The 27819-nt window shown below is 32.7% G+C and overlaps 1 protein-coding gene across 3 annotated transcripts; it reads right to left on the reverse strand.

The window, feature by feature from the left end:
• Nucleotides 1–5301: 5301 nt before the first annotated feature.
• Nucleotides 5302–27590, reverse strand: LOC134719027 (uncharacterized). 3 transcript variants are annotated; one of them, XM_063581946.1, is made up of 4 exons: nucleotides 27513–27590; nucleotides 26903–26992; nucleotides 24693–24831; nucleotides 5302–8502 (listed from the first exon to the last, which is right to left on the reverse strand). In XM_063581946.1, the coding sequence occupies exon 4, from the start codon at nucleotides 7425–7427 to the stop codon at nucleotides 5499–5501; it is 1929 nt and encodes a 642-aa protein (XP_063438016.1). In that variant the 5' UTR covers nucleotides 7428–8502; nucleotides 24693–24831; nucleotides 26903–26992; nucleotides 27513–27590; the 3' UTR covers nucleotides 5302–5498. The 3 variants fall into 3 exon arrangements, with proteins under 3 accessions (XP_063438016.1, XP_063438017.1, XP_063438018.1); XM_063581947.1 differs by lacking the exon at nucleotides 24693–24831; XM_063581948.1 differs by lacking the exons at nucleotides 24693–24831; nucleotides 26903–26992; nucleotides 27513–27590 and adding an exon at nucleotides 21279–21295.
• Nucleotides 27591–27819: the final 229 nt, after the last annotated feature.

The raw sequence follows: 27819 nt of genomic DNA on the forward strand, positions 1-27819 counted from the left end.
CTCGCAAACATTTGTAGCATCATGACATTTTCAATATGCCTGTCTGGGGTTTTAATTCTGTGGGTTGTTTTCATTGATCTCTGTCACAGATCCTTTCCGTTTATAGCTATGTTACACTTCAGGTCATTCGCTGACTTATTAATGCTCGCAGCCAAGTCACTGCGTCAAATTCAAATGATCTGCAAAAAGATGCGTTCTTTCTATGTGACGTCATCAGGCATGGTAGGCTTTTTTCGTGCCGTCACAATAGAACATTCAAAGGAAAGCAAGAACATTCGACGTCATAATCGAATTTTGACCAATGAAGAACTGAGATCAAACGATCCACACTTTGATTAAATAAAAATAATCAACATGTCAGGAAAGCTCGTTGATGTTTGTTTCATAAGTTCTCATACACCATCTCCATGTTATTATATTGAGTATGAAGGAAAATACTAACTTATATGTTTTTATTTGATTGATGATATTTTCTATCTAATCTTGTATTTTTTTGAAAACTTTCAAATGACTCACCAACATGACTACTTATCACAATGTTAGGGACGAAATCAAAAGATCGATGTAGTATAAAAAAAAATTAAATCAAATAGTTTGGGGGTGGGGGGGGGGGTAAAATTATGCAAGTTTTGTATATCTAAAATCGATTTTTACATATATCCCTCTTGGTCAATCAATTTTTCCCAAATTAAGTTGAGAGAGGGGGTAGGGGGGTCAGTGACAAAACTATGTAAATTAAGTTTTTCATCCTACATTGAACTTTTGATGTCGTCCTTTATGTAACGAATGAATAAATAAACATTACTTGATACAAAATAACTAGGTTTCTATCCCACCAAATTATAGAGATTATTGTAAAGCTGAATAATATAGGCAATAGTATTTTATTGATGCTCAATACACCCAGAATAAAAGTAAGTGTGACTATAGTTTGGATTATTTAAACATTCAATACACGTGTGTAAAACCTTAAATGTTGATTGGTAGTTGTTATTTTGAAAACAGTAACAAAAACGAGTTATCTTTCGTTTCTAGTTGAGACAGTGGCGCACACATAGGGGTTCGGTTTCCTAATCAATTTAGAGTTCATTTCCAACACTATACCTATACATGAAAATTACCTTTTTAAAATTGCGTTTTCTCTTTTAGGACTAATTTTACTCGATGTAATATCACTTTCCATTGAATTGAGAATGGAAATTGGGAATGTGTCAAAGAGACAACAACCCGACTACACAACAGTATTCTTTTGCATGAAGACAAGGTGAAGTACGCGATATTTTGCTTATGAATATGCCATTAAAACATGTTATAAAACATGGATATCATATCCTCTCGTTAAATAATAAGTTTGATAATAATAACTAGATTTTTTTTTTTGGATCTAGCTGGTACCAAAGCATAAAACTGGTAGACTCTTTCTCTATAAGAAACGCGGGAAGACAATATATACCACCAGCTTAAGATCCACGTAATCCCAAAACCTGAGGATACCATCCATTGATTAGTTTCTTTGAACATATTTTAGAACTGATATTGTTTCAAATACATAATATCATAAATCATAATTAAGAATATCGACTAAGTTCCTTAAAAAAAATCACTTTGCAAAATATGTCCGAACGCCTTTTAAGACATATTTGAAAAGAATGATACAATCAAAACTAATTTCAGTAAGAGAAATAGCTTTTGCAAAAATGGACGATTATATAAATTTGTCTAAAAATAACAAATTACCAATGCAAAGGAATGATATTCAAGCTGTATAAATAGACAGAGCTGCCTTTCGTACAATTCTGACACTTAATTCCAAAATGCAATATTGATCAGTCCAAATGTAAAATAATGATACAAATCACTATTAAATAAATAACAATACATTAAATTTAAAGCAATACATTTTCTCATAAAAGACAGTTCTTATAGTTTATATATTTATAAAAATGACATGAATTTCTACTTTAAACGATTTGCGATTTTTGTTTGAAAGAAAAAAAATAGATAATTTCTTCTTTTTCCTTTGATCTTCTCTACAGCGTTTTCCCACTTAATTATACATGAAATAACAACATGAAATGATGTTTGAAATTATATGGTGTACAGCAAATCTAATATAAAATGTGGTGTCAACGTCAATGGGATAGCAACCTAGCATAAAAAAATAACCAAAAGACATGTGCCCGCCAAATGGTGAAAATGAGATGCAGGTTTTTTTTATGCAGCTGATTCAAGCCCAGCGACAAATTTATCAGTTTTTTAAACAACTTTAAAATCGTAGCGTTATAAGTGCAACTTTTAGCATGTTTCTATTATTATTATTATTAAACATCATTTCATGTCACTAAGCAGTTAATAATAAGTAAGCACACAGGTGCATATAAATCTGATTACAGTTTTAAGTTTTATTTTCACTGTAAATCTTAAATATTTGTTTGCAAACAAACAATGTCTTCGCTGGGAACTCTAGATCTATAGTTGTCACATTAGTGTTCTATTTAACCATAACAGCAGGAGGTTTGACTAGCCGTTAAAACCAGGTTCAACCCATCATTTTTTCTTACAATGTCCTGTACCAAATAAGGAAAATTGAAATCTAATAGTCCGTTTCTGTGTGTGTTTCATTGTCGTTTTTTTGTTGTTGTTGCACTTTATTGTTAACGTTCTGTTGTTTCGTTGTTGTTGCACTTTATTGTTTCTGTTGTTTCGTTGTTAACCTCTTATTGTTGATATGTTTCCCTTAGTTTTAGTTCGTATAACGGATTTGTTTTCTCTCAATTGATTTATGACATTATAACAGCGGTATACTACGGTTGCCTTTATTTTAACCTGCAATCTTCGGTTAAGCAGGAGATTTTTGTCATTTTTTGCACATATGATCTGAACGGACACAGCCAGTGCTGCAAATTTATGCTTCCAAACGACACGTCTACTTGGCTACTGAATGATGCACCACAATAATGACTATACGATACATTCTCAGAAATGTTAGCAATATATGGACATCAAACAAACCCTTTCTTATTAAGAAAAAAAATGTATATCTAAAAGTGTCAATAAACTCATCATAGATACCAGGACTAAATTTTGTATATACGCCAAACGCGCGTTTCGTCTACAAAAGTCTCATCACTGACGCTCGAATCCCTCAAAGGTTAGAAAGACCAAATAAAGACGAAGTTGAAGAGCATTACGGACCAAAATTCCTAAAAGTTTTGCCAAATACTGCTAAGTTTACAACCTCAAGTTAGACAACAAACTAACTGTACTTTAAAAATGTTAACTAAATAATATTTAAAAAAAAGGTTCACCACACTTATATGATGGACCCAAAGACCTTGAAAACGTAGGCTCTATCCATAATGTTTTACCCCTTCAATCCTGCATTTAAGTCTTGTTATACTTCTTTGTTATGTACTTCTTTAAACAAAAATGTATAAATATCTATTTATATTAATTCAGTCTTTGTTTAAACTTGATAATGAATATTCTTTAGTCTGGAAGTATCTATCATACATTTGTTTTCAGAAAAATCTTTTTGTTTGATGATCTTTCTGATTTCTGACTTTGTGTTTCCGACCAAAAATAACTTGATTTCTTTAATAGGAAATATCGTTATGTTAATTTTGTTCAGGCTTTCAGATATTTTTCCATGCTTTGATTGAAAAAAAATCAAATGATTGTGACACGTTCAGAAATAATAAGTTTATAATACTAATAGATAAGGGCAACATCAGTATACCGTTGTCAGAAACTATTCCCAGGTTAATTAGTATTATGCGCAACAGCACGCTGTAATTAAATCTACACACACACCGTATAGAGGGGCCGTCTCAAAGCATTACTTATATAATTGCGTTTGCATTATACCTGATTTTTGATAATCATTCACATTATTATAAACATATTTTTTTGTCAAAAGACAAAAAGGCTCTGGCTTCTTTTAAACTGGGTTTAACTGTGCGTATTGCTGTGTGTTCGCTCTTCTACATTGGCTAGAAGTATAGGGGAGGGTTGGGATTTCAAAGACATATTTAATTGATTTATGATATTATGTATTTTGAAATTCGCATTGTCTTATCCGGGCCTTTTATAGCTGACTATATGCGGTATGGGCTTTGCTCATTGTTGAAGGCCGTACTATGACCTATAATTGTTAATGTTTGTGTCATTTTGGTCTTTTGTGGATAGTTTTCTCATTGGCAATCATACCACATCTTCTTTTTTATATTAACTTCGCCTCATTTTTTGCGCCTGTCCCAAGTCATGAGCCTCAGCCCGTTGTTAGTCTTGTACAATAATTTATAATTTTTAGTTGTTTTATATATTTCGGAGTTTAGTATGACGTCCATTATCACTAAACTAGTACATTTTTTTGTTGAGGAGTCAGCAGAAGCACGCCTCTTGGTACTGGATTTTCTCGTTGTATTGAAGACCCAGTGGTTGTCTTTGGCTGTTTTAATATAATTGCGTTATCACTAGTCTATACCTGTTATATCCCTAATTTTAACTTTTGTTCTCAATTATGTTTGTTTGGGTTTTTGTTCATGCATCGTTGTCATAAATATATTGGAATTTGATTGGACTGTCGTTCAAATGAAAGGTTTAGCGCTATAAAACGAGGTTCAATCCACCATTTTCTACATACGAAAATGCATGTACCAAGTCAGGAATATGACAGTTATCCATTCGTTTGATGTGTTTAAGCTTTTGAGCACCTCGTGGTGTTCACGCAATAATACAGTCGTAAATAATCTAATAATCATGAAATAATTGGTCTTGTAATAAATAAAATCACTATAAAACAGCCAAGTGCTAGTTATCAAATGGTCAAAAAGCCTATAAGGAGGCTTATGAACGTTTTAATTAAGAGCAACTCTGTCTTCATCGATGTACATTTTTTTAAATCTAAACAATATTTGAATTTCTCCTATCTATTTTCAGAGTTAACATTATTTTTAGATCAATCTATTAACAAGTTCAAAAGTTGACTGAAAACGTCAAATGTGGCATAGCAGTCATAAATGTCTAGCAATAGATATTAGTGTTGGCATTGTCTTGAAATCTTATTTGGATTATTTTTACTGTTTTACTCTATCATTTAACATTTTCCAACCATTTAAAATATTTCAATTGCTGAGCAGTAAACAAGGACGAGCGTAATGACAAATACTAGTTACGCACTTTGCTCCCGAAAAATACACAAGTTAAGATGAGCTGATGCATTTTGGGTAATGTTTTCAAAGCGTGCACCAAAAGGTTGTGATTGGTTAACATTGTCCTCAATTGCTTATATTGAACCAATGACGTTACGTTATTTTTATTTTCAAATACGATCGTTCAAATTACGCATACTATTCTTATAGACTTCTGAATTTGTATTATCCGAAATACCACCTTTCATTTTATACAACATTGTCAATTTAAAAACAAAGTCTCACAATAATAAAGATCAGAATTTCTTCATTTCCGTCTCTTGTAGAAAATTGCGATTTTTGAGATCATGAAACATACGGTAACGGCACTTCTCTATAAACATCCTCTGGCAAAACTGAGAAACTACATGATTTGATTGGTTGCCAGAATTCGTACAAGTTTTCTGGTGTCATATAATGTGACGTCACTACATTACTCTTGTAAAAACAGGCATCAAAATCTGGACGTATGTTACTGAACCCGTATAAATTATGGGGTTCAATGTTAATTTTTTTCAAGCACAATGCAATATACACATCTTCTAAGTGAAAGAATGGAATATCTTTAGCCTTACGCAATATAGAGCTAGCGACTTCACTACTCATTATGTAACCGGTACCAGAACACATAGGCGGGAACTGGGGTTTTCGGTAACTGTTATACGAAACGAACCATTTTGAAAGAAGGTCCCTGTTTGGTGAAGATGGTCCCCAGCAATATCCACCGACAAACTCTTTTTTCGGTGCATGTTGTATTAAAAAGGGAAGTAATTCTGTATTCACAAACATATCTGTGTCAGTTTTCATAATGTATTTCGCTTTTGAACAAAACTTAACGGCCCATGCTATTCCAGATAAAGTTTTAAAAGTTAAATTACCATATGAATCAACAAAATCAATCTGCACAATGTCTTTAAATATTATGCTTTCTTTCTGAAGTCCCTCTTTAGAAAATTCTTTTTCAGAATGATTTGAAGTTATATTATTTTCACTCGGAATTGCCGGAGATTGACGAATGTTGTCCGGAATGTTACGAGTATTGCCGATTACGAATAAAAGCTTCATTGACGAGTTTTCATGATTACAGTTTGAACCCCATGTTTCTCGTATTGCTCTTCGTTCGTTGAAATCGCCTGGAGAACTTGAAATAAGGATTAAAATATCGATTGTATCTGCTTCAGTGCACAAATCGTTTTGATTCAACAAGATATCGAAGTCATTTTTAAAGCACCTACTGCACGATTCGTTTCGCACAGGCAAAGATTCATTTATAACCTCGTTGTCAGTTTGTAACGTCTTGTTCATTGACAATTTTGATTTATAAATTGTTTTTTTTATCTGTTCATATTTATTCTGCATTCCAAATGAACGATCAATTAAATTTTGTCGTCCCAAAGCTTCCTTGTAAGGGAACCGAACAACCGGGTTTCTTCTATTTCCGGTTCGAATTTGTTTTTGATTTTCCTCAATGTCATTTTTATCTCTAAGAAAAACATTCATAAAGGGCATGCCATAATTTTTCTCCGAAAATTTATTCGAATTGTTCTTTAATTTATTTTTCTTTCGTAAATATCCTTCCATTTTCTTATTGTGTTTTAGTAATCGACTTGGATATCTATTTTTGATGAGACCAGACTTTGAAAAAGATGAAACCTGGTCACCTGTACTCTTAAATATTGGTGTAACTAAATAATCTCGTTTCGTATTGATAGGAACGTGATCAAAACGTGTCCTTTTACTGTTATCAGTAAAAGTGTTTTCCCTTTCGTGTGAACTGTTTATCAATATTTTGACCTTTGAACTTTGTTTAATGTCGAATGTATCAACACTGCCTGATACGACCAATTTGTCAGCTTTGTAATCGGAGCTAGTATCGTATCTTGCTTTTACGTTATTGAAATAATTTCTTGAATTGTTTCGTTTCGCCCGTTCATCATTTGAATGAATTTTTAATGGATTGGAATTACTTGTTAAATTTACAGCAGACAACGGGATATTTTCTTTTCTTTCCTCTGTCAGCTTCCTCGTTATTATGACCGATTTGTTAGATTTTACAAAATCTTGATCACCAGAAACCAAATCTTGAACTCCATAATATCGCCTTTGATTTAAGTGTTTATAAATGTCTATTTGACCGCTATGAAAAGAATAAAACGTAAACAAAATGACGAAACTCACAGTGACAAATGCCAGCAAAGATTTCGATTTAAAGGTTCTGAAGTTTATTCCACGCATAGTCTATTCTCGTGGTATCTCTGACTTCAACGTAGATCCTTGTCCTTTTTCATATTATTACCTCACCAATATATGTTCACCATATCTGCTGATATCTACCGCTCGTACTCGCCAAAATGGATTGCACAAATTTACCACAGTTATCACTTTGTTTTATATATAAGACGAAGTCCTTGTAAAAAATCGTTAGTGTACTTAATTGTTTTAGACGATTCTAGGAATCGAGAACTATCTTTTTCTCAATACGAATAACTGTTACATATTCTGCATTGGAGATTTCAAGGGCCAAAAAGAACACGCCTGAATGAAACGGCGAATTTATATGGACAAATTTATCAGTCCAAATGTTTAAAGTACTTCCTCATGGTAAAGTTCTATACATTATTTGAATGTGCGTTTTCCGGCGTTAATAGTCCTATATCCTATATTAACAATAGGACTTATGTTTGAACGCAATAACACAATAAAATATTCCTTTTTAAAAATGTTTCACAAGTGTATTTTCATACAATTGGAATATGTTACGTTTCTTTCTTTTGGAATATGTAAACTTCCCTTTATTCGGGGTATTTTAATTAATTTTCCAGCGTCTAGAATATGAAAATTTCGCTCTTTTCGGAGTGTGTTAACTTTGCTCCGTTTGGAATACCTTTACTTTCCTCCTTTCGGAATATTTTAACTCTTCTCCGTTCGGAATACGTGACGATTGATTCTCTCAATCTGTGACTTCATTGAATTTTATTCTTCGATTAAAACATTAAGTACATTTCAAAAGGCGTATACATTCGTGTTACTCTGTTAAACGATAATCGATTCTTTTTATTATAAAACATATCAATCAATTAAGAAACACCTGTCACACATATCACCAAAATAATCTCTAAAAGGATTTATCTTTTCCGGATATTAATAGAATAACGTAATGAAATTGATTTCGAGTTGTTTACATCAAGTTCGGTTATGTAATTTATTTTATCTCCAATATAGCATCTTTATCTTCGGATAGCCTTCTATGGTTGATATGCTATCTATTAACCTTTCTCTCTGACCTATTGATGAATATTTATACACCTATCTGAAAAACAAAATAAAAAAGTTAGTCATCATATGCCATTTTATACATAATTTTCATTGTTGAAGGTCATACAGTGGTCTACATGTATAATTGCTTATATCCACTTCAATTGAAAGTTAGCGGGAAGATGTCTCATTGACAATCATACCACATCTTATGTTGTATATCTCTTAACCTTCATGTACTATACATGATTATTTACTTATTCACACTTGACAATATTTGTATTGCAATAAAGCTGTTAACAAATTCAATGACCATACCGATACAGTTTTAACGGTAAGGTACCCTGGTAATATTTACGGTAAGGTACCCTGGCTATATTTACTTCTATAATGACATGGTTTCATATAGATACGTATTCATAAACCTCGCCACATTCTGTATGTATGTGTCTGTCCCAAGTCAGGAGCCTATAATTTCTTGTATTCATTTCATTTGAAAGTGACGTAAAGTTGTCTCATTGACAATCCTATTCCACATCTTATTTTTTATGTATGGTATAAAGGAGTAGGTCCGGTAAGACCCTTTTTGGCCCGAAAATAAAGCAGTTTTACAAAATTGTTTAAATGTAAACTTTTAGTTATTTTTTGGACAGTAGAATGCTTCTGCTACATAAATATGGGCTATTTTTGTCAATACAATGCACATATATTGGGTACTAGCACCATTAAGTCATGCTAAATTACTGAAATCTTCACAATTCTAGCATTTTAGTTAAATTTTAGACGGTTTCCGTGTAAAACGAAAGTGGCCGCATTTATGTTCATCCATAATATTGAAATGTAATTTGTATTTGATGATAATGCATAACATATATAAAGGTTGAGGATGAACACGGATGCGGCCGCTTTCGTTTTTGACAAAAACCATCCGAAAAGTTACATTGTTCGGCATATTTGGTAGATTTTTCATATTTGATCGTTTTTTAATGCCTAATCAGTTAAAATCTTTCACGTAAACTAATTGAATCAAATGAAATAGACACTTAAGTGTTTAAATAGTGGTCAAAATCTTTCGTCAGATGAACTTGAGATTTGAGGCCAAAATCGGTCCTTACCGGACCTACTCCTTTATCTCTGAACCTTCATGTTTAACCTACAAATGAATATTTACTTATTAAAACACTTGACAATAGATTTATTGAACTCAAGCTGTTCAGTAACAGTGACCTCACAGATACATATTTAATAGTAAGTTATATACCCTGATAATATTATCATCTAAATGACAGGTTTTCATGTCGTTATGTATTCATAAATAAATATGTACATACATCAGTGGCGGATTCAGAAAATTTCATAAGTGGGGGCCCACTGATTGACATAAGAGGGGGCCCGCTCTAGTCACGCTTCAGTGATTCCCTTATAAGCAACCAATTTTTTCCCAAAAAGGGGGGCCCTGACCCCCTGCCCCCCCCCCTAAATCCGCCTCTGTACATATCTTAAAAAGTATGAAACAAGGTCCAATCGTAAAGATTTCATAAGAGTTTAAAAAAGAAGTGGGTTATAAGGTTTCTCCGCAGACTTTCCTGTCGAAACGATGATGACAAAATGAATAGAAACGTTAGAAATTGCATGCATCCGAAGCGCTTTTCTGGCTTTACTTTCATTAGGAACGCGTAAAGCCGATTAATTGAGATCTAAGGATGTGTAAGAATCGAAACAATTGAAGAGATACATGACCAAAAAGACCGTTAACAAAAATAGCCAAATTCATCCAAGATCAACTTTAACTTTTGCATAAATGTCTCAAAATTAAGAATTGGTATATTACAAGATTAAATCTACTTCATTTTTTCCTTCTTTTATAACAAAAGAGATGTTCGGTATTAATCTATCTCTAAACATTACTGTATAAAAGAGGGACATTCAAACTAACAAACAAACAAGAGGGGTATTCAAACTTAATGTTCAAAATAAATTGACAACGTTATGGCTTAAAAGGAAAAAGACAAACAGACTAACAAATAAAAGTACACAAAGAACACAAAAAACTAAAACTGAGCAAGATAATGAACCAAAAACTAGAGGTGATCTGTAAAAACCTACCTGAATAAAGTATAAACCAAGGACCAATCGTATGAGAAAAAAGATTCTTTGTTTAACATTAAGATATATAGGGTATAGGTTATCTTTTAACATTCATATATAACCTAGAATGAATATATACGTTCATATCTGAAAAATAAAGTGTGAACCAAGTTCGAACCGTATATTTTAAGATTTCTTTTGATATGAAAACGAACAGGAAAGTGAATTATAAGGTTTCTCCAGATTGTAACATTTACACAAATGTCTGTAAAATAAAGACTTGGTATGATTCGATGTCAAATCGTCTGCGATCTTTTCCCTTAATATGAACAAAAGAGATATAGGTTTTATAATTTTTTTTTAAGACTGTCAAAATTAAGTAAATGCATTTATATACATGTCTACTCTAGAAGATATGATATAAATTAAATGTAAGGTCCTATTGTGTGGAAATATTTTTTTTAGCGTACAAAAGATATGTTGGGTATGAACCCGAATAATTTCGATCTAAGATTACGTCATTTACATCGCAGGAGAAATCGATTACGGGGAAGGACTGAATTATTCGGGTTTAATTGTTGGATGTTAAGTTATTTTTATACTTTCCAAATTGTACATAACCCAACAATGAGTAGTTACAAACATTACTAAAAAAAATGTAAAAATCAAGGTCCGATTTTTAAAACTTTGAAACTTTTTATTTTTCAAGACCCCATCAGGGATATGTGAACATAAACAGTAAAAACAAACAAAAACATATTTATACAAATAAACAAAATAATGATATAATAGAATGACATTCAGTGCCTTTAATAGTCGACTATAAGGAATATTTTTTTTCATTGTTTAAGTCCATACGGTTGTGCAAGCTCGTGCAATATAAAATTCTACTTAGGACAATATTCCCCAATATTCATTCAATAACCATATATTGCAAAGACAATAACAATCAAAACCAAGGAGTAAACAAAGACTCACAAAACCAATGGAAATTTACATCAACAGTTATAAATAAGAAATAAGAAACAACACGAACTCCACTAAAAACCGGGATTGAAATACGATGCTCCGGAAGGGTAAGCATTTCTTGCACCGTATACGGCACCCGTCGTGTTATTTCTTTGTTCAGTTCGGTAATGATGGAAGGTTATTATGACTGAGGAAAAATATCAGATATGATTTCTGACTCACTTTTGCCATAATGACCAGTCAGCTCATGATGGCGAACGTAAAATTTCTTGAGTGATGACCTTAATTTGATTGATTTATAGCCCTGTCTTAGCAACTTTTGAGAAAGCAGTATTCCTCGTTCAATAAAATCAACGTACTTGAGCTAGCTATAGAGTAACGTTTCAATTGAGACACATATACTACATATGCTGGTGCCGCTGGGATGTTGCTAATAAAGTATGAACCGAGGTTCAATTGTATAAAATTTATCTAAATATTTCTTTTGATATGAAAAAAAGAAGGTTTTCTCCAAACCTTCCTGACGAAACTACGATAAAGACTGAAAATAACACGTAATGTTCATGCGTCCGAAGAGCTTTGCTTGATTTACCTTCACCAAGAACGCTCAAACCCAAATATTTGAAAAGCAAGACTTAGTGATTGATATATAAGTATCAGAACAATTGAAACGCTTAATGAACAAAAAGGTTCAAAACAAAGATCACCTTTACCTTAACTTTTAACTTATGCATAGTTGTCTCAAAAACTAAGAGTTAGTATATTTCCAGATTATAGCTTCTGCATTTTTCTCCTTCTTTTATAAACAAGAGAGGTGCTGGGTATTAATGTATCTTTAAACTTTACTGTAAAAGGAGAGGCGAAACATACAAGAGGGGAATTCAAACTTAAAGTTCAAAATAAACTGACAACGCCATGGCTGAGGAGGGAAAAAGACAAACATACACACAAATAAAAGTACTCAAAAAGGACACAGAAAGCTAGAACTGAGCAAGAGCAACCCATCCAAAAACTAAAGGTAATCTGTTTACCTTATCTTAGGTCCGAGACCACCATTGTCGTCCCTTAATTTTCGTTGTTCTTTTCGTTGTTCTGTCGTCCCTTAATTTTCGTTGTTCTTTTCGTTGTTCTGTCGTCCCTTAATTTTCGTTATTCTTTTCGTTGTTCACAAATATAGTCCCTAGTGTTGACAGTGGGTTACTTGCCATTAATTTTTATACCCCTTCCAAATTTATTTCTCCATGTTCAATGCCTCAATTGCAAGTAGGGGGATGAAATTACACTGTAAAAAAATTTGGGTCCAGAATTTTAAAGGAAAGTAGTGATATGGTCCAGCTGAGAAAGGTTGAAAATGAGCACTTTGGAAGCTGTCAAAAGATTTCAAGACGCCCTAAACATAAAATTGTCCATATTTTGAGTTAGAGGCGATGAAGTTTTCTATAAATTTGATATAATTTGTCCCAAAAGTACTACAACACACTGTAAAAGTTTCTTTGTGAAAGCGCAGGTGGGATTTTTTTTATTTTCATTTATGTTCTAAAAGAAATGCACTACGAATTAATTGTGTTCTCGGACCATATAACAAACATACATGGAAACGTATAAATCAAAGACCAGTCGTATGAGAAAGAGATTGTTTGTATAATATAAAGATATATAGGCTAAAGGTTATATGTTAACATTCATATATAACCTTCAAATGAATATTTACATTCATATCTGAAAAATAAAGTGTGAGCCAAGTTCGAACCGTATATTTCAAGATTTCTTTTGAAATGAACAAAAAAGAAAGAGAATTATAAGGTTTCTCCAGACTGTCAAAACTAAGATAACATTTACATACATGTCTGTAAAATAAAGACTTGGTATGATTCAAGGTCAAATCGTCTGCGATCTTTTCCCTTATTATGAACAAAAGAGATGTAGGTATTATAAGGTTTTTCTAGACTGTCAAAAATTAGATAACAAGTACACACATGTCCCGACAATGAAGTATTAATCAAATGTAAGGGGGAAATGATTTTTTTAAGTGAACAAAAGACACATTCGAATTCCTGTTTAATCTGTCAACAAAGAGTTACAAAAATTTCTCAAAAACTATGTATAAATTAAGTTCCTGTTGCAAAAAGTATAAGAGAACAACCATTTAACTTTTAAAAAAAAGGAGGGGGGGGGGGTAATTTTCTTTTTAAATAGTGTGGTCAAGCAGATAATAATATATAATATATTCAAAAGTAGTACATAACAGAGGTTTGTACCAAATATTATGCTAGTAGCATGATAATAACACCTTTTCACACACTAGCCTTCGATATAAGGCTGATTCAAAGTATGATGTCCGCCATTTTGGATTTTACCGAAGTGAGAATTTTTTTTCAAATGCATCCCTATCTGAAACAAAAGAGTAACAGTTGAGGAAGGTTTATGCCAAATTTCATGCTTGTAGCAGGATGTGCACAACTCGTCTGAAATATGCTTGTAGCCGCCGGACTAAGATGACAAAACTAAATATTCTGAATCCAGATTTCAGCACAAATAGAATATAAACGGAAAGAGATGTCAGATAAAGTGTTATTTCAAAGCCTTCCTGCGTTAACTAAAAATTAATATTTTCATGAAAATATCGGCAAGCTAAGTAGAAATCAAGTTTCAATCGTACGCGAAAGATTTAAAAACAATGCATAAACAGAAAGAGTAAAGGTCAATAGGATCACAACAAAGTGGTAAAGAGAGAAAGGGCATCTATATATATCACGTCGGTGTCATATGTATTTTTAAATTTTGTAAAGCAGTATTGGGACTGAAAAAGACAGCCACTTGTCTTACATAGGTGCTAGATTAGAATTAGGTAGATTTACCTTGGACTCCTATATAAAAACTCAAACACTAATGTATTTTTGTAGAATACATTGTAATAATATTAATCCCCTGGTTAAAGAATCTTTACAAGCAAACATAAATTTACATTCTGGAGGAATTTATTCTTGCTACTCATTTTCAGATTATTTTTTTAAAGAAATGAAAATAAACCCAGAAAATTACTCAAACATTAATGTGCCTTTTAAGCAATAAAAACCCCATGTTAAAATGTAATATAAAAAAAATGTGTTTCAGAGGAATATGAAAAAATACTTTAAATAAACTATAAAAAATGGATTCCTCATCCAAACTTTGTCTTTATTAGTCCGGCGGCTACAAGCATATTTCAGACGAATTGTGCACATCCTGTTACAATCATGAAATTTGGCATAGACCTTCCTCAACTATTACTCTTTTATTTCAGATAGGGAGGCATTTGAAAAAAAGGTCTCACTTCCGGAAAAATCCAAAATGGCGGACGTCATACTTAAATCAGCCAAATATCGAAGGCTAGCGTGTAAAAATGTGTTATTATCATTCTACTATCATAATATTTGGTAGAGACCTTTGTTTTTTACTACTTTTGGATAAATCAAATAGATAAGATGTCTTCAGAAACCCCACTTCCGGTTAAAATCCAACATGGCGGACATTGTACTTAAATAAGCTTATTTTTAGGGAGGGTAATTGAAATGTGTTTTAACGTATTGCTACTATCATTACATTGTGAAGGAACCTTTCTTTGGTGCTTCTGATGGATACAATGTATAAGACATATGTCTTAAAAACCCTTACTTCTTTAAATACCCAAAATGGCGGACATAGAAATATCATTTTTTTATTCAAATTTTTAACTTTTTTCAAAATGTAAAGACAAGGATTTTATTTTGTGCTGGCCATTAAACTTTTGGCTTAAAGTTATCACCAAAACCACTTATTCTAGCATGTTGTAAATGTTTAGATATAAAGTTGACCCTTCCGGTAAAAATATGACTTAAATTTCAAGGATGAGTCCTCAATCTATTTCTTCGATGTAGAGTTTTGGATAGATTGATTAAAACAAAATAAAATTACCTTATTACTAAAAAATATTTAAAGTTACTACTTTTTGGCCAAGAATACATTTTTTTATTCACAGTCACAATGACATGCACACATCGCAGTGCACGGGATACCCGATTTTCAACATTAAAAATAACCGCGGTATCCTTTCTTACATCACCATTGTACAAAATTCTGACAAAATGATTAGATCTCAAAAAGAGTTTTTAAAAAGCTATCATCTTTGTCCTCGCCTTGAGTGGGTAGCATAAGAGCCGATCACAAGCTCGTCTCCCTAAACACCTACCTAAGTATATTGCATGATTTGCATGCTGGAAAAGACATGACCAAGTTGAGGGATAGCATCAAAAAGCCTTCCCTTTTGCGCAAATAGTTATTTTCTTGCTTCGTTAACAATGTTATACCGATCTGTTAAGTTTGTGCGAGCTTACAGTAAAACCCCGATGATTTAGTCTGATTAATCATCATTCTTTTTGTTAAAGTCATATCTTCAAATGCAATCAATGTTTCCCACATAGTCTTTTTCCCCTTTCAAGCAAAGAGAGAACCATATCACAACAGGTAAAGGCATGGATAACAATAAGTGGGTCAGATCACTCAGATCACTCATTACCTAGTACATTTGAAAGGCCATTGATAGATATTAATCCAAAGTTTTTTGCCCTCCCAAACAAAATCCATAGTTCGTCAACCCCTATGTGACAGAATAGCGAAACAGTAGTGACAGCATCATCATTAACGACTGTTCGAATCATGACTCGTTTAAGTTTGTGTTTGACTGCATCATACACATGCACCATGATTTTAGTGTCTGCCTCTAAATGTGAACTTGGTGCTGAACTTGAAATACATCACGTGGTGGATAAGATAGAATATCCTGAACATTTGTTGCTATAACTACCATACGCACCCAAGACTTCTCCACTCGAATTTCAGTTTCAAGGTATTTTATTAAGGTAAGGGCATAGTACCCAATCAGCATACTCGGTAGGCCACAATTCACAATCGGAGAGCTGATTTCCAACATTTACAAAGACTGTGGTATTGTTTCTCACATCGTTAAATTCCAAAAACACATATTTTCTTGCCTTGTTAACCAAATCTGTTTCTTTTTTTCGACCTTACAACAAAACCACCTATCGTTTTCAATGACATTAAACTTATCAAATCCATATTGTGATGTTGGCTGGTCAATCATCATTCTAAATGCTATAGTCACATCTTCAAACTCCATTAATGTCACCAATGCAGTTCCTTTTCCAGCAAACGTGTTATCTTTTAATGCCTAGTGCATTTGAAAGGTCATTGATTGATTTATATCTTATACTTTTTCCCTTCCGAATGCAAATCAAAGTTTGTCTGCCCCTATGTCACGGAATAGCGAAAAAGCAATGACATCAGTATCTGTTTGAGTCATGACTCATTTAAGTCTGTGTTTCACCGCATCAGACACATCGATCTTGATTCTAGTGTCAGCCTCTTCGTGTAAACATGGTGCTTAACTTGAAACATCATCAAGTGTTGGATAACACTGAACATCCTGAGCATCTGAAACTTAAAAGTTCTTTCTTACTGTCGTCGTCTCTCAGAAAACTTTGCCAATTTTGAGGATGCTTTTAATCCTGGATTCGTCTGTGTATTCCCTTTCCCCTAAATGTTGCTCTTGCTTCTTTTAGCAGCTTTCAAACTACCAGTATTGCCTATGTTCACATCCGACACTACATCCACTGTTGTTACAGTTTCAAGGTGTTTCCTAACGAGTATGATGAAAGGGTATTTTGTCCTTAATACCTTAATAAAATACCTTAAAACTGTAACAAGAGTGGATGAAGTCTTTGATGAGTATGGTAGTTGTAGCAACAAATGCTCAGGATATTCTATATTATCCACCACGTGATGTATTTTAAGTGTAGCACCATGTTCACATAAAGAGACTGACACTTAAATCATGGTGCATGTGTCTGATGCAGTGAAACACAAACTTAAACAAGTCATGATTAACAGTCACTGATGATGCTATCAATACTATTTCGCTATTCCGTGACATAGGGGCAGACAAACTATGGATTGTGTTTGGGGAGGCAAAAATCTTTGGATTAATATCTATCAATGGCCTTTCAAATGCACTAGGCAATGAGTGATCAAACACACTTATTTCTGACCCATACCTTTACCGGTTGTGATACGGTTCTCTCTTTGCTTTTAAAGGAAAAAAAGACTGTGTGGGAGACATTGATGGTATTTGAAGATGTGACGTTAACATAAAGAATGATGATTTATCAGCCTTACTCACCGTGGTTTTTATTTTAAGATCGTATAAACTTATCAGATGGAGCTTACATGATTAACGAAGCAAGAAAGTCAATTTTTCCACAAAATGGAAAGCTCATTATAAGTGAGGCTATTCCCACGACTTGGCCTAGTCTTTTCAAGCATGTAAAACGTGCAATATACTAATGCAGGTGTTTAGTGAGACGAGCTTGGGATTGACTCTTATGCTACTTGTCTAGTCATTAAAGGATTGCGAAGGGACAAAGAGGGTCCCTTTAAAAAAAAACTCTTTCTGAAACCTCATAATTTTTTCAGAAGCTGGTACATTATGGATGTAAGAAAGGATGCCGCGGTTATTTTTAATGTGGAAAAAGGGGTCTCCGTGCACTGCCTTATCTGCATGTGTTGGTGACTGTGAATAAACATGTATTCTTGGCCAAATAGTAGTAATTTTAAATATTTTTTAATACTATAGTGATTTTGTTTTGTTTTAATCAATCTATCCAAAACTCTACATCGGAGAAATAGATTGAGGACTCATCTTTGAAATTGACGTCATATTTTTACCGGAAGTGTCAACTTTATATCTAAACATTTACAACATGCTAGAATAAGTGGTTTTGGTGATAACTTTAAGCCAAAAGTTTAATGACCAGCACAAAATAAAATCCTTTTCTTTACATTTTGAAAAAAGTTAAAAATTTGAATAAAAAAATGATATTTCTATGTCCGCCATTTTGGGTATTTAAAGAAGTAAGGGTTTTTAAGACATATGTCTTATACATTTTATCCATCAGAAGCACCAAAGAAAGGTTCCTACACAATGTAATGATAGTAGCAATACGTTAAAACACATTTCAATTACCTTCCCTAAAAAATGAGCTTATCTAAGTACAATGTCCGCCATGTTGGATTTTAACTGAAGACATCTTATCTATTTGATTTATCCAAAAGTAGTAAAAAATAAAGATCTCTACCAAATATTATGATAGTAGCATGATAATAACACATTTTTACACGCTAGCCTTAGATATTGGGCTGATTTAAGTATGACGTCCGCCATTTTGGATTTTACCGGAAGTGAGACATTTTTTTCAAATGCCTCCCTATCTGAAATAAAAGAGTAATAGTTGAGGAAGGTCTATGCCAAATTTCATGCTTGTAACAGGATGTGCACAATTTTTCACAAAGCCGCCGGACTATTTAGATAATATATCAACATAATGTACACATTAAAATCAAGCTTTTAGTAAGATGACACTTTATCCATGCTTTTTACAAAAGCATACAAGCTGTCGTCTGTCTGAAAACTGGAAAACTCAATGAGTTCGATATCTTCTTATGGGAGAGAATATGATGAATTTTTATCGTTAAACAATTATAAAACCAAAAAGTGCTTGTATGTCTAAAAATCAATACCTGTAATTATAACCGTATAGATAACGTGTTTTTAGTCGAAATAGTGTTTTTACGATCTGTCCATTTTCTTTGTGAAATTAATTTCGATTAGCCATTAATACAGTCTAAGCTATAATAATTATAAGTATAAAGTGATTGGATCGAATTTGGGATTGCAAAAAATATATACTTGAATAAAAAAATTAACCAAATGAAAAAAATTTATTCATCTAATTTTTCTATAGTGTTTGAGATGCATCTATGAGTAACTTTTAATATAAGGAATAAAAAGTGGTATAACACGCCGTTGAAAATCACACCACTTTGTGTAGAACATAAATACGGCATTTAAAAAAAAATATATATCACCAGTTTCTATTGTCCAGGTGGCTCACTGGCCGATTGGTGTAAACATTATAATTCGACTGTTAACACTTAGGTTGAGGGTTCGCATCCCACTCCACTACACTTTTAATTGACTAGGATTGTCAGTTTTTATACCAAAGGTCTGATGTTCTTTCCGAACACTCCGACTTCCTCGGCCAATAAAAACTGAACGCCATGAAATAGCACAATATTACTGAAAGTGGCGCTAAACACAAATCAATCAATCAGTCAATTAATGTTCTAACCGACATCGAAAGTCTATTTTCTGCAAAAACAGCATGTTGATATTGTGTCTACTTATTGACGATAAATATGTCATAGCATTCTATACAGAAAAATCCGAAAAATTGGTCACTGTGTAGAATCGTCGTCGGATATAAGTACCCCCTTATCGTCGACCCCCCCCCCCCCAAAAAAAAAGGTGAAGTCTAAGTATCCCCTTAGCGGCGACCTCCCCCCCCTCCAAAAAAAAAAGGTGAGGTCTAGACTAATTCTACTAATTTTTATTATATGCTGCGTTTTGCGGACAAGTTAAGTTGTGTGATAGTGATTCCTAATGATATTTATAGTAGGACTGATTAAGGTCCTTAATTGGCTATCTCTCTCATCAAATCGTCAGAATCAAAAAAGGAGGGACGTACATGTTCAACAAAACATGTGAGGAGTTCATGCCTGTTAAAACACATTTATCCCTCAACCTTTTAATTAACATTTTCGCCGAACAGAGGTTTATTATAATTTAGGATGAACAACCCTGTTTTTCGAATCACATTATCGTTTACATAGAGAAATTCAGGTTAATAAATCGGGAAAATGGTACGGCGAATAGCGACAAGTTCGTTACTGTACGGGGATAAGGATAGGCACTTTTTTTGCTGTCATTGTTTCTTAGCTTCGGGGTACCTTTATCCGCTGATGATGGTACATAATGTTGGTTCTAATCCTTTTGTTTCGTTCTAGTAAAAGAGGAAAGTATGACCTGACGTAACCCTTTATGGAGTATGCAGATAAATAGATTTCGTTGTATATACATATACAAAACATTATGTATCGTTAAGCAGAATATACAGTCTCGTTAAAAGGTCATAAAAACAATGAGTAAGACCTCTTTAAGCAGACTAACAAATTCTGTTAATCAGTTAAGAGAGCTTGTGAACCACAATAAAACCACAATAAAACCACAATAAAACAATCAAAACACTTTTTGTATGAGCAGTACAACGGGTTCCACATATGAAGATGGAAAGTGTTTACCCTTCCGGAGCACATGTGCAGTTTGAAAATAATATCACGCCATTGGTTGCATTTTACCATGATGCTAATTAACCGCCATTATCACGTTGTAACATTATAGCCAATCACAACACATTTGGTGTGCACTTTTTTCAAAGAATGCATTATTATAGCGCCGGAAACAGGGAAAGATTTGAACATAGAATATGTACAAACGTATGTACATATTATTTTCGTTAAAAAAAACTTATAATGTTTATATCGGTGTATATTGAATACTGTTCAAACTCACGCTTTGATTGAGGGGATTCGGATTGGATTTGGGGGTAGGTGATGCTGGATTCGGGGTAGGCTGTTTAAGGATGAAGGGACGTGTCTTAATTGTATGTATGCACGTTTGGTCCCTAATCGTCCAGCGGCAGATACTTCAAACATAAAGGAAAATCAATTCGAATGTGATTCTTATTTACTATACAGACATTTTGTTTTAAATTAAGAATAATAAAGTAGAAACTTAATTAATAATTAATATTTAATACATTATGCAATCATAAACTAACTCACCTTTCATAGGTAAAACAATACAATTCACAAAGTCATCATGTATCGTTATTTGTCTATAATTTTATGAGGGTCTGTATAGGACTTACAAGATATATAAGTATATATAAAAGTTAGGAAAATAAAGAAAAAGATAAGAATGAAAAAAATAGAAAAAAAAATAATAATGGGATGCTAAAATATAAATGTAGCAAATAATACAAAAAGGATAAAGAATAGAGAAATTCGACATAAAAATTAAAGAAACAGAAATGATTGACCCCCCTCATGAGCCTCGTTCGGTATAATCAGTCATATCATCACAATGTGTTAAAGATTAGTATATAGTACCTCGTGACAAAATCATAAATACACGTTGTTTAATTTAGAAGACCATGTTTTTGCATTAAAAATTTGTTTTTATAAACCGTGTATGGTACATACCGGCAAAGTGGTGATATTTTAACAACAGACGACATTTGTCAAATTCGGAAAAAATGGTTATCATACTTGTAATACATCTGTATGTACTTTTATGAGGGGCTGGATAAGGAACATTACCTCTATATTTAATATCTACTATTTAGGTAATTTTTCGCAATTTTTAACACCCCACCTCCGCCGCCCCACCCATTATTCTCGATTCTCTATATATGTTTGAAAAGCCAATTTTCCCTTATTTTTGTTTTTGTTTTGCCTTTGTCTTATATGTAAGTTTTGGTCTTATTTTCTCTTCTGTAACCCCTTCTGGACTATCATAGACTAATTGTACATACTTCAAATATCTTCAAGTAACAATAAATAGCTGACCAAGATATGTTATTGGCCCTATGTATGTTTATTCAGTAAACAATTAGGGGTGGAAAGGTAATTAATTCGGGCAGAATCAATTTGCGCCAATTGCGGGTTTGTAAAGGTATTAATTGCGCCACTCTCTTTTATTTTGATGGTATTAATTGCGCCAATAAGTGAAATGAAATTGCGCCACATTTACCTGTTATTTTTTTTTACCTATATCATACCTGTACTTGTTTTACCTATATCAATACCAGACAAGACACATTCTGTATGAAAGTCATACCACTTGTCACATATAAAATATACAGCTTTTTAAAACACAAGATAACAACAAGAGCCACTCTATAAAGAGTTTTAAGAGACTATAAAACATTTTTTCTTAAAATTATAATACAAATACAAGTCAACTATCACGAGTATAAAATACGTTTTCGTTTTTTTCACAGCAGATTTTGGCAGTATGCAATACCACATTTTCATTTGTAAAAAGAAATATAATTATTTCATTATCAGTCTCCAGAAGTTAGAACGCCAAGTTTTGAGATCTGCGAGCATAAGAAAAGCAACCAATATGTTTTCAGAGCGACCTTCAAAAATAATAAATTCAGAGATCTTCAAAATTGAAGAAGAAAATTTATAAAAAAAAGATTTAAAATGTGTGCCTCAGTCTATGTATAGAGAGAGAAGAAAACTGTGTCCGGCTTAACCTAGGAATCAAGCAGAATTTCAGAATATTGGAAGATATTGTTTTTGTAACAAACACAGATGACTTTGTGTTGTGTAACTATCCACAAAGCGGGATAATTTTAACAGGATGCGAGGCTATTTTCTGTCTACAATGTCAGAGGAATTTTTTGCTGATGGTACCTAGTCAATTATTTAGTTGTTATATAAAAATAAATAAAATTGGAGCAATTAGAGGATTATTTTATTGGCGCAAATGATACCTATAGTTTTGAAAATTAGGTGGCGCAAAAGAAGTATTGGCGCAATTAAGTTGTGGCGCAAATGAGTTACTTTTTGGCGCAAAAAGATATCGCCCATTAATGGGCAGAATCAATTTGCGCCAATTGCGGGTTTGTAAAGGTATTAATTGCGCCACTCTCTTTTATTTTGATGGTATTAATTGCGCCAATAAGTGAAATGAAATTGCGCCACATTTACCTGTTATTTTTTTTTACCTATATCATACCTGTACTTGTTTTACCTATATCAATACCAGACAAGACACATTCTGTATGAAAGTCATACCACTTGTCACATATAAAATATACAGCTTTTTAAAACACAAGATAACAACAAGAGCCACTCTATAAAGAGTTTTAAGAGACTATAAAACATTTTTTCTTAAAATTATAATACAAATACAAGTCAACTATCACGAGTATAAAATACGTTTTCGTTTTTTTCACAGCAGATTTTGGCAGTATGCAATACCACATTTTCATTTGTAAAAAGAAATATAATTATTTCATTATCAGTCTCCAGAAGTTAGAACGCCAAGTTTTGAGATCTGCGAGCATAAGAAAAGCAACCAATATGTTTTCAGAGCGACCTTCAAAAATAATAAATTCAGAGATCTTCAAAATTGAAGAAGAAAATTTATAAAAAAAAGATTTAAAATGTGTGCCTCAGTCTATGTATAGAGAGTAATCGTAAATGAAATATGTATACACAAGAAGACGTGTTCCTCATTAAATGGCGCATATTATACATGTAGTAATAAATAAAAATACTTGTCGAAAAAAGATTCGCAGTACAAACATCACATGTATATCAATATAACTTCAGATGGTACATGTACCAAACACCTTGACTATAATCAATTTTGCTCGTTCAATTTTCCAAAAATGTGACAAAATATTTATTTTGACAAAAATATAAAAAAAGATAAAAAAAAAATGAAAAATATCATTGAATCAGCAGTTTATCCAAAGCTTATGCTGATCTTGGTCTTTTGTTATAACAAAGTTGTATTTTTGACTCTAAAGGTACAAATATAAAGTTATTTACTATCGTCATTATTTGTCTTTCAAACAAACAAAAACGATTGATTACTAGGGTACGTACGTGTGGATTGGGGTCCTTAATTTCTTAATTTTATTTTTAAAACCAATTTTTCGTTAGTCTATATTCTATCTTTATTTTGCCCATTATTTTCTATTTTTATATTTTAGCACCCTATTATTCTCTTCTTTTTAAGATTTTGTTTGTCCTTAAATCTGGTGTCTTTCCAATATTCTCTATGATGTAAATAAAATATTGTCTTGTCTGTCTTGTCTTGTCTTGTAAACCCAATCCAAACCCGCGCTTACGTAACAAGATAATCTAGCATGATTGTACTATTTTAGTCCAGTATGTGATTAGTGCGATCAGATGTACTGTCCAAAGATTTAGATCATTTATATTATCTATTTTATATAAAAAGGAAGGTGTGTCATGATTGTCAATGAGGCAACTCTCCACAAGACCAAATGACAATAGAAATTAACAACTTTAGGTCACCGTTCGGCCTTCAACAATGAACAATGTCCATAACCGCATAATCAGCTAAAAAGAGGCCCCGAAATGACAATGTAAACAATTCAAACGCCTAATTTATTCATTAATTATAAGTATTAAATAAAAATTCGAACTCACCTATAACATATAAAGCCAAAAGTATCCAGTACTTTCTATCCACGTTCAAATTTGTACTTTTCCTTCCATATTTAAGAAGGTAAATTTACCGGTCTCTAGTCTGACTGATTTGGTTGATTTCAAGGTTGACCCCTGTAATCTATCAGACTAATAGCTGATAAAGTTTGTACATATAAATGTATTGACTTTTTTTGTTTTTATAAACTTACCTGTAAAGAAATCTGAAATGTGTATCTAAATCTTCACAACATATTTTATGTTCGTTAAACAAACAACGATCTGTCATATTAATCTTTTAAAGCATGGATTAATTTATCTTTAAAAATATGCATGTATGTCGAGTATTGAATAAACGTAATCAACATATAATTTAAACATGCTAATATTGATCATTTACAATTTTTTGAAATCTAAGTTTGTTAAAACAAGGGTAAGGGTTATAATCAAACAACTGCTCAGGGGCGGATCCCAAATAAAGGATGAGACAATCGTGAGAGGTACGGATATAACTATGTTTGTACCCCTTTTATAATTATTAATGCATATGAACGGGGACATATCACGGTTGGAATCCCCTTCAAAAATGATAATACTATATGTCACTGTGCTAGATTCGGTAATGAATCTCCAAAGTTGCCCTGGGTCTCCCCACTTCTGTAACCCCAACTGCACGATTTCGATTGCTGACAATATCGACGACTCCCGCCAATTTTCCCTTTTAGATCGGATCTGTTTTCAGGTGTATATATGTTAGAGTGAATTTGTAGAAAATCATTAGTGATTAAATAATAATTAATAATTAATCCCTGAAAATGACCAATGATTTACAAATTTTAAGAATTATTTTAAAACAATCCTGAAATGAATTAAAGCATTATAAATTTATATTAAGATCCATCGGTTGATAAACACAATTCAAAGATATAGACAAATAATTCATCAGTATTACCATGTTACATTTATCAATCGGAACTACTCGGCCCTTCTGGTTGCACGAAGAAATTGTACTCGGCATAGCGAGAATGGCCGAGTAGTTACGATTGACCGCGTTATGTTTTAAGTGACCAGTTCCCTTCCTTGTATATTTATAAACATTTAACATTTTAATTGAATATTGTTTTCAGGTTATATATTCTATGTAATTGGGTTGAACCACTTGATCACGTAGTACTATATATTTGTTTTATAATCCACAGCTATTATCTGTATATAAAACTTTAAAAAAAACTTTTTTGATCAAGCTACCAACCACAAGTATGTACATATCTGTTGTCGGAGACCAGTGCTCTGATACATAACAGAGCAAAATACCTGTACAAAACAGAAGTAAACTTGAACCTTAAAAAAAGGATTTAAAAATGAAATTGATAATACCAACATCAATCCAAAGGTCATGTAATTTGTTGTAAGGGAACGACCATTTGACCTAGAAAGGGAGAGAGGAGGATGGTGTCTGGTTTTTTCCCCCCTAAAAAAATTCTTATCTCAAATTTGATAAGAAAATAACATGTGGTTAGGCCAAGCAGATGAAAAAAACCAGTTCGTTCATTAAAGTACTGAAAAAGAATACATTCGTCAAAACTCGGTCGATTCCGTATCTTAGTAACGGATTAACCCGAGGTTTGCCGATTGGGGTCTTAGTCATTCGTCACAACTCGGTCGATTCCGTACCTTTAGAGTAGCGGATATACCCGAGGATGCCGATTGAAAAAGGATCATTTCTGATTACTGGGTCTTCTTAAACTGACCTTATCAAAAACAAAGACGTGTGAAGTAAGAAAAAGTTTCAAAGTCAATAGACCATGCCAATGAGTTGTGTCAAGGCTAATACAACTGCATACCAAATATCATTGACTTACCACATAAACCGACCTATTCGAAAACTAATACATTGTTGACGCCGATGACAACGATGCTGTCGGAAACAAAATACTGTTAAGTCTCATTTGTTTTTACTCTGCCAAGGCGAAACTATGACGAACTGCAGAGCAAGTAATTTTACAGAGAATTTCGCCGCGTTAAGAAATCACCAATCAATCAATCAATCAATCAATCAATCAATCAATCAATCAATCAATCAATCAATACAGAATTCATTCAAAGCAGTTTTTAAAAATACATGATTTGTATTAAAATATTGAGCTTGGACTTCTAAAACTTATTGTTTCTAAAGATGTTATATATGATTTTTATAGAATACATTATTTTACCTTTAATTAAGCCTTGTCCGTTTATTCCAGTTATTATATAGTTAGTATACTTGTAACCCCTTACTTTTTTCTATTGATTGTGCGTAGTTCCTGAAAATAGAAGTAATCATATATAAACCAATAAAGTTATCAGTCAGTGATTCTATACATAATCCCTAACAATTACAGGGTTTATGCATAATACTGATTACATAACTTCAACATACAAGTAGAAAGGAATCTGATGTACAGTAGTTGTCGTCTGTTTGTGTGGTTCATACGTGTGTCTTTTTCTCGTTTTTATATAGATTAGAACGTTGGGTTTCACTTTTGAATGGCTTTATACTAGTTTAGTAATTTGTTGGGCCCTTTATACAGAGCTTGCTGTTCGGTGTGAGCCAGGGCTCTATGTGTAAGGCCGTACCTTGACCTATAATGGTTTACATTTATAAATTGTTACTTTGATGGAGAGTTGTCTAATTCTGCACTCATACCAAATCTTTCTATATCTAGATTATTTATTATTATAATAGTGATAAACAAAATTATGTGTAAGTATATCATAATGTGCCAATGTAAATAACATAATTTAACATAAAATACACACTATATTTTGCTTAATTCGACCTACCTTTAATTAATGATATTGTTTTAGGAAAATACAAATCAATCATTTGACACTTAAATACCTCTCTGTTTTTATTCTATTGTGAAGGAGAAAAGTTTGTGATACATGTAACGGAAATTGTAAATGATATCGGAAATTATTAGTGTTTGCAGGGACGTATATATAAGTCCTTGGTGTTTGACATTAAAAACCAAACTAACCAGCCGTTCCAGCTCCGATCCGCATACTACTCTACACTAACTCAGGCTGATTAGTTCTGATGGACGAAAACTGTACGGAGTCTGATTAAAACCCTTGGACTTTCAAAATT

This window comes from Mytilus trossulus, chromosome 5, assembly GCF_036588685.1.
Source record: "Mytilus trossulus isolate FHL-02 chromosome 5, PNRI_Mtr1.1.1.hap1, whole genome shotgun sequence".
NCBI classification, from domain to species: domain Eukaryota; kingdom Metazoa; phylum Mollusca; class Bivalvia; order Mytilida; family Mytilidae; genus Mytilus; species Mytilus trossulus.